Source organism: Macrotis lagotis, chromosome 8, assembly GCF_037893015.1.
Source record: "Macrotis lagotis isolate mMagLag1 chromosome 8, bilby.v1.9.chrom.fasta, whole genome shotgun sequence".
In the NCBI taxonomy this organism is placed as follows: domain Eukaryota; kingdom Metazoa; phylum Chordata; class Mammalia; order Peramelemorphia; family Peramelidae; genus Macrotis; species Macrotis lagotis.
This window is the reverse complement of record NC_133665.1, coordinates 22,096,764-22,105,511: the sequence shown is the minus strand read 5'-3', so window position 1 is coordinate 22,105,511 and position 8,748 is coordinate 22,096,764. Positions and strand designations below refer to the sequence as shown.

General features: G+C 39.0%; 1 protein-coding gene across 2 annotated transcripts in view; it reads left to right on the top strand.

Moving 5' to 3' along the window:
* Positions 1-8,186: 8,186 nt before the first annotated feature.
* VLDLR (very low density lipoprotein receptor) overlaps positions 8,187-8,748 on the top strand; it is a 38,032-nt gene continuing 37,470 nt past the window's right edge. Inside the window, exon 1 of one of the 2 annotated variants that reach the window (XM_074196505.1) lies at positions 8,187-8,665. In XM_074196505.1, coding sequence (XP_074052606.1) covers positions 8,587-8,665 — 79 coding nt within the window. In that variant the 5' untranslated portion in view covers positions 8,187-8,586. The remainder of the gene's footprint in view (positions 8,666-8,748) is intronic. The other variant, XM_074196504.1, reaches the window with a different exon arrangement.

Genomic DNA, 8,748 nt, shown 5'->3' with positions numbered 1-8,748 from the left:
TTGGGAAGGTTGTAGAGGGTATTGCCTGGACATGTAATGGATTAGGTGATCACTGAAATTTCTTCCAACACCAAGATTCAATGATTTAGGTCCAAAGGACTAGTTTAAACTTTTTCTCCTGTAATTTCAGATCAAAGATTTTTTTCTCCTAAATTTTCCAAGTTTAAGTCCATATACTTAATCTATCTATATTATTACTATAAAAGACATTCCTAAAACTGACACAATCCATTAAATGAACAAATGACTTCAGATCTCCTTACCCTGCACACAACATACACACACACACACACACACACACACACACACACACACAAACATACCACTTCTGCCATGGGCCTAAAGCCTTACCTAATACATCCCCACATATAAGGAATTCCAAAGATGAACTTTGACCTGACCTGTACTCAGCATTATGGTTATAGTTCTAACTAGCAGTAAGACTATGAATATGAAACTGTATATTGACAACAATGTCATAGCGAGTTTCTACATAAAGATCTACTCAAATGCCTCATTATAGTATAAAGACAAGAGTCAATTTTCAAAAGTATGTTAGCAGAACGAACTCTGGCAGGGCTGACGAAATTGGAAAGACTTCATATATGGGTTTAGAAATGTATCTTATTTCTGTTGTTCAATACTAGCCCCTGGCTCACCTTTATTGACATTGGTCATGTGTTATTATTATACCTATTTCACAGAAGAGAAATCTGAAACAGTGAAGTTAAGTGATTTGCTTAGGCTCACACAGAATTTGAGCTTAGAGATAAGGGATCTGAAACCAGGTTTTGCTTCTAAGCCCACTGCTCTTTCTATTAGACTTAGTAAATTTGGAAAGTCTCATCACCAGAAGGCTTACCACTAGAGAGAGACACAAACACACTCTTACTCTTTTCCTGATCATATTAAATCATGGAACTACCTGCTAAAGCACAGAAGGCTTATGATTTGCCTCAGGGAAGGAGTGGCCATGAAAATCACAGATCCTTTGAAGTAAATTTGAAATAAAATACAACACACATTAAGAAATATGACAAGTTAAGTACATTACAAATTTCCTAGGAAAAAAGATAGCCAATTCAAGAAGAATGTATTGACGGATACTGAAAGAAGTCTTACCTACCCACTTTAGAGAGAGACAGACAATGAGAACATATTAGGAATGTCAACTGTCTGCTTCCATAAAGTAATTAGAAGTTTAGAAGTACAAATGACATAGCCAAATACTTGAAAAACTTGCTCCATTACCCATAACTTACAGATGATTCTTATCTATGTAAACAATGATACCATAGAAGCAATTAAGTATGTATGAAAATTAGCTCTACAGGCCACATAAAGTTACAGTTCTTCATGCCAGATTATCTGTATAAGAATTTTTCAAAACCATTATAGTCTAAAAGTCCCAAATTTCACATAAATTAATTTTTGCCAAAAAGGGGGACAATATAATTTAATCCCAAATAATCTAATGCGATCATTATTCCTAAAGGCTGCATTTTATAAAATTATTTGATTCCCAGAGAAATAATCCCTTCACAAAAAAAGGCAGCAAAATGTCTATAATATATAGAAGAGACTAGTTCTTAAATCTAATCCAAGATCACAATCTTGATATATTGTCATTTAAAGTTAAGTTGATACATAGTTACACTGCATTTCTCAGGTCTATAAATCCCTTTACTGTAACTTGTTACCAAAATCACATTAGTCATCATTTCAAGTAAAACTCAATTCATATTTTTTCCTTATCAAGGAGAAATGAAATCTGCCCATGACAACATAACCAAGTCCCAAGTGCTCTTTCAACTCATCCCTTCCCCCTCCCAAAAAATTCTATCACTCATAAATTCCAAAGAAATATTTACCTCATAAATCTTCCATGACACTCCACTCATTTTAGAGCCTTCCACCATCATCACCTGTTCAATAAACCTTTTTCTCCAGTTTTTCAAAATATCTCACTTCAATACTAGTTTATTCTCTGGACTTAATTTCATTCAGAACTTAGAATTCTCTATGTTAGAAAGCAAAGGACAGAATGACAACTGAATGGAGAATACTAAATTTAATACTAAAAAGAGTAAATGTCACTGCTGATTTCATTTTTAAAATGATATTTGCTTCCAACCATTCTGAAAAATAATTTTGAATTATTCTAAAAAAGGGGAATTAATATGTCTATGTTCTTTGATCCAGAGATCCTTCTCCTTGGAATATACCACAAGGAGATAAAAGATAGAGAGAAAAGTCTTTAAATAGAGTTACACAGAATAATAAAATAGGGGGCAGCTAAGTGGCGCAGTGAATAGAGCACCAGCCTTAGAGTCAGGAGTACCTGAGTTCAAATCCAACCTCAGACACTTAATAATTACCTAGCTGTGTGGCCTTGGGTAAGCCACTTAACCCCATTGCCTTGTAAAAAAAAAAACCCTAAAAAAATGATAAAATACTTAAAGTGACACTTTTTATAATAGCAGCAAACAGAAAACAAAGTACATGCCCATTAATTGGGGAATGGTTAAACTGTGGTACATAAATGTAATGTTATACTGCACCATAAGCAATGGTAAATATGAAGAAAATAAACACAAGGAAATATATCAACTGATACAAAGTGAAGTAACAAGACAAGGAAAACAGCATCTACAATGATGGTAATGTAAAAGAAAAAAACTATGATAACAAAAATAATTTTAATTATAATGACCTAAAGTATAAAGTATAGAGATAAAGTGTAGAGATAAGATGAATTTCCTTCCTTTCATCTCATAGCCAGGTATTTTATGTATAAATATTGCACATACTGTTCAGATATGACTGATATGTAGCTTAGTTTTGCTGAACTGCCACCTCCCTTTTTTAAAATTCTTAGTTTTTAGAATGGCTCTCTGAGTGAAGGAGGGGCAAGTATTCATATAGAAATGAAAGTGACATAAAAACAAAATATAGTAATAAAATTTTTAAATGGAAGTTACTTAGCTCAGCAGAGAACTGGATCTCTGAAAAGGAACATTCTGAATTTACCATTTTTAATAAATACTGTCTGTGTGATCCTGGACAACTCAGTTTACCTATTAGTTTACCCCACCCCAAAATTCTCTAAAATTATTGAGTTTTATGTAACAGTTGTTGATCTGAGTGGGCTTCTTCACCAAGCACTCCATTCAGGGCTGAAATCACAGTTCTGGAATGTCTCCTCCTTACCACCAAAATTAAAAACAAAACAATTCGACACAACAATTCAAATCCAGACTGTAAGAGGTAGGATATAGGGGGAAGGAAGAAGCAAAAAAGTCATTAGAAACAGTACTTACAGCTGTTTCAAAGAAGCCCTGGACTTCCCCAGTGAAATTTAGCTTCCATAGTGTAATAAAAGTCTGCATTCCATTAAAATTATGTCTACTTATTATTTCTTACAATAAGCTTTCCATATACTTCAAGAGAGCATACTTTAATTTGGACATTATAGTTTATTACTCCCTACATATGGAGTGCTAGAAAACTTTTTAGAAAGACAAATTGCTTTTGCTGATCAAATAATATATGTAAGTTATGTCCATCAGTTTGGGACAAGATTTATCTAGAGTATTTTTCATTAGATCCTAACCCATACTCAAGATGGGCCACCCCTTAGCTACCCTCTCTTTATTTTGGCTGGGGGATGGTGAGGGTTGAAAAGGAAAAGAAAGCAAATTGTTGTAGAGATAAGGCTATTTTGGATTTAGAGACATGATTATTCATTATCAACACTATGTAAATAGTATATTTTTTACCATTATTTCTCTTCCTGAAATTATAGATCACTTATTTGTTCCTCATCTCAGGAGCCTCTGGGAATGGATTGAAAAGAAGGTTGAATATGTAATATGCATTTAGGAATTGGCTCCAGTAAATTCTGCTAAATAACTCACATTTAAATAGTCAGGCAACAAAGAGTTTATTATTCCCAGGCCGGGTCATTTATGCCCATCTACATTGGGACAAATTCATATTTTATATCATTTATGTACTTAATGTATTAATTGAATGCACTCATCCTGATTAATGTCCTCAGAATCAATGCATTGGGCAGGATCTCAGAAGTCATCTGGTCCAATCCATACCTGAAGCTGAAACTTCTATACAATATCCTGGCAAATGGTCATCCAGCTTCTACTTGGAAAATATTCTGTGAAGAGAATACTATTCCAGGAAATCCATTCTACATTTGGCCTGTTGATTGATTCTCTGTAAAGCTTCCCTCTGAGGAGTTATTTCACTGTTTCTTTTCTCTTCTGTGTATCTCCAACCCTCCTAGCTACTTCTACTCCCTACCTCCATTTCTTCACTGCTTACTCACACTAAAAAAGCCCTTGTAATCTAACTTTAGATCCACTACTCAATTGAAATTGACCTTCCAAAATGCTACCCGCATTCTATTAAGAGTTAAATTTAATGACCATTTCTGGGTTTGTAAACTCCTTGAACTCTCTGCAAGCTTTTGTCCTTGTTGGTCACTCTTTCCCTATACACTTTCCTTTCTTATCTTCCATGATTCCATTCTTTCCTAGGCCTTCCATCATCTAGTCTTCTTTGCTTAATCATCCATCTCCTGTCCTTTAAGCTTTAAATACTCCTATTTTTAATTCTTTTTTTTCTATATTCCCTTTGGAAATCTCATCCACTTGCATTGATTCAATTATGTCCAAGAAAACAGTTCCAACAATTATATATCCAGTCCCAAATTGCTTGCCAGAATTTTATTCCCACATTGAAAGCTGCTAGCTAGGCAACTCCAAATGTGGTACCCAGGGTACCTCCCACTCTAAATAATGTTCAAAAGGGAACTCTTCTCTTTCTCATAACTTACTCCTCCATTCTAGTCATCTACATTCATTACCTCAGCATCATCCTTGACTCACTTCTCTTCCTCATTCTAATATCCAAACAATTATCACATTGTACCAATTCTACCACCAGACTATCTCTCTTATCTATCACCTTCTTTCTACTTTTCCAGTCACCCTAGCTGGGGCCTTTATCACCTCTCACTTGAACTATCCTGACTTTATAATTGTTTTCCCTGCTTTCCATTCTCTCCTTCTTTCCAATCTATCCAACATATAGATGGGAAAATAATTCTACTGAAGCACAGTTTTGAGCACATCACTTCCCTCCCCACTTACCTTTCCAAATTTAATCCATTCTATTTAAAGTCTAGCTCTCTAGGTTCCAGGCATACTAAGCTAGTTACTCCCCAAATTCAACATGCCATCTCCCCCTCTATGAACTTGTACAAGTCTTCCCCTTTTCACCAAGTTTGGAATCCTTATTTCCCCATGCCTCTGATGCCTTATCTGCCCTCAAGCTTCAATTTATTTACTACCATCTCTGGAAATCTTCCTTGTTCACTCTATTTGTTACTGTCTTCAGTCTCTCTTTAAAGTTACCTTGGAATTGTTAATTTACAAAAATGATCCTGATAGAGTATGAACTCCTTGAAAACAAGTATCTTTTTCTTTTGTCTTTGCAGCCTCAGTCCCTAGTACAGGTGCTTAATGAGTGTCTGTTAAATTGAATTAAGTATGCCTTTCTGCAGTTTCCAACAATTGCCCCAGCTTTATTCTTTGGGATATCCTTCCTAAAATGTTCTATCCTGAACTTAAAGTCATCTTTTAGATGTGGCCTACCCAGAACAAAATCCAAATCTTATCTCCCTTCTTCTGAAAACATAGTCTAAAAATCACCTTAGCTGTTGCCACTGGTGGTGCACCACACTCAACTCCTAAAAATCTCTTATGCCAGAACTGTTTTCTGGCTAGGTCTCCTCTATTTTGCACTTGTTTATTTAATTTTTTGAATTTACAAATAGCATTTTCAACATTTAACCCAGTTCAAATTCATCTTATTGGATTCTGATCATCAGTAAAAGTTTGTCGTGATCTTTTTGGATCCTGTATTCTGGTATCTTCAACATCTCTCCAAGCTTCATGCCATCTACAAATTTGATAAACATTCCAACTAAGTCATTCATAAAACTGGTGAATTCCACAGAGCCAAAGAGCTAAATCCCCAGAATGGTTCCAAGTTGGCACCACTCCCATAAGGATCCAGTTCTTAATTCTCCTTAGCTGTCCTATCTTATTCACAAGGATAGCACAGGAGACTGTGGTTTCTTACTGAAACTCAAGTATATTATGTCTATAGCAGTTCCCTTATCTACCCAACTTGGTCAAAAAAAGGAAAATGATGCTAGATTGGAATGTCCTAATCACTGCTTCCCTTTTGAAATGTTAATTCACTATTTCTTTAAAAAAAAAGTGTTCTTGAATTTGGCTAGGAATCAAAGTCAAACTCAAAATCAATAGTATAATGTCTTCACTCTTTTCCCATGTTTTTTTAAAAAAAAAAAAAGAGACCTTTTCCTGTCTCTGATCTGGTCTAATACATCAGGTTAGTTATAGATTACCATAATCCATAGAAGTCGAAGTACTTTGATGCCATCATCTTGGTAATCCTTAGCACATCCTTGTGGTTTGGGACATTATTTTCAATTTACATGAGAGAAAAACTGAAGTACCAAAAACCAAAATGACTTTCCAAGATTACTTAGCAAATCAGTGGTAAAGTTGAACATATCGAAGTAAGAAATAATAGCCACATTTTCTTTAAGTGAGAATTTGTGAGGCTCTCTGAAGTTAGAAACCTTCTCATCTTTATCAATCTCCAAACGGATATTCTTAAAGTGTGTCCTTTCACTCTCTGCTGGAAAGTTAGGTAGATCATTCACAATATCCCCTTCCTGATATGACAAAAAAAAGTCACACTACAGCACTAAATAAATGTCTGTTTTTTAAAAGTTCCAAATATCAAACAAAAGAATAAACAAAGAAAAAAATTTAAAATAATTTTTAGAATTGTTTCAAAGAACACTTAGAAAGAATCTCACTATTGTTTTTAATTAAATTTTCAAAGATTATATCTTGCTATCACAGTTTCTTTTCTATGAAAATTTGCATTATTGCTGTCTCTTAAAACCCTACTGCTATATATACGAGCAACAACTGAGCAGGACAAGATATATGGAAGAAAAAATTAAGGGAAATCAGGAGAGAATAAAAGGAAAACATAAGTATATAACATGGCCAAGAGCAGAATAATTGTAATAGGGCTCTTACCTTTATCTTATTTTGTTTTTAGAGGTTTGTAAGGTACTGTACCAAAGGCACAAGTCTATCTGCTTCCCCTCGGAATAAAAGGTTAAGTTTTTAATTACAGCACCTCCAACTATCATTTGGTGCAATTAGCAATTAACTAAAATCCTTGATGAGAGAATGCATAGCTAGCAATTACCTTCCTCCACACCAGCTTGGGTTATTTTAGTCTTTTTCTTTTACAGAGAACAAACCACATGCTCACAGAAACACTCAAAGACATTTATTTTTAGCAAATTGCAATTCCAAAGGCCACTTTGTAGCAGGCATCCCCTTCCCCATGCAAGATTAGTCCAAACGAACTGTTCCCTTCTGCTCCCAAAAGGTGGGGACACTAGGAGGCTACCTGCCCCGCTTGTTCTAAGCACTCTGGGGGGTGGGGTGGGGGTCTGGGGAGTGCCTCGATGATGAAGGAAAGGAAGGTAGAGGGATGCCGGCTGACCCCTAAGCCAGCAGGTACAAGGCAGCCGTCACCTGTCTGGAAGCCCGACGAGGGTGTTGAGTGTGGCGGTCAGGAGGGCTGGCCGCTGGAGTTGGGCTCGGGGGCCGCTCTGGCCGCCGCCGCCGCCCGTCGGGGCAGTCCGGAGGGGGCGACAATCGCTGGCCGGAGCGCGCGGCAGCTTGCGGGAGCGGCAGTGAAGGCAGGTTCTCCGGGTCAGAAATTAGGACAGGCACAGGGACTGGAGGCGCGAGCGGTGCGCGAGCCAACAGGAGGCAACCGGAGCCCCCCGGGCCCAGTGAGTCCCGAGCGGACTGGAGAGCAGCCCGGCCCGGCAGCCGCCGCGGACACGCACGCACCCACGCACACACACGGACAGACGTGCGCACACGGACACACAGGGTTTAGGCACCCGGCTGGCGTGTATAAAGAGAGCCCGGCGCGGGGGGGAGGGGTGAAGCCTGCCGGCGTCGTTCCTCCTCCTTGACCACTCCTCCCGCTCCCCCCCCCCCCCCCCGCACTCCTTCTCCCTCCCTTTACCCCCCTCTACAGTCGCCGCTGTGCTCGGCTCCTGGCTCCGGCTCTCTCCTCCGTTCCCTTCCCCACCCCCTCACCCTTTCCTTCCCCTCCTCTGCATTGCCTGCGTTATTTTCGTTTAGCAGGCTTGGTTTTGCACAGCTGCAACAGCGAGGGGGAGGTGGGTTGGTTGGTGGGGAGGGGGGGATATTGTGCAAGTTGTAGGGGAGGGGGACGTCCTCTTTCCTTCCCTCCCCCACTTTCCCTCTTAAGTCCCTTACCTTCTCCCTCCCCTCCCCCCTCCTCCCCCAAACCCTCAGGCCCTGTCCCCTTCCCCCTTTCCTAAGGGTTGCTAACTTGTGCCAGTGAGCGGTGTCGGCACCACCTCCACCAGCGGCAGCCCAGGAGCAGCAGCAGCAGGAGCCAGGCACCATGGGCACGTCCTCGTTCTGGGGACTCTGGCTCGTAGTGGCGATGTGGTGTTTGTCTGGAGAGCCAAGCCCTGTGGAGGGTAAGTAAGAATGGGGCACCCTGAGTTTGCTGGCCCTGGAGAAATAAGCCTAGGTGTGATATTTTTCCTTCCCTCATCTCCAC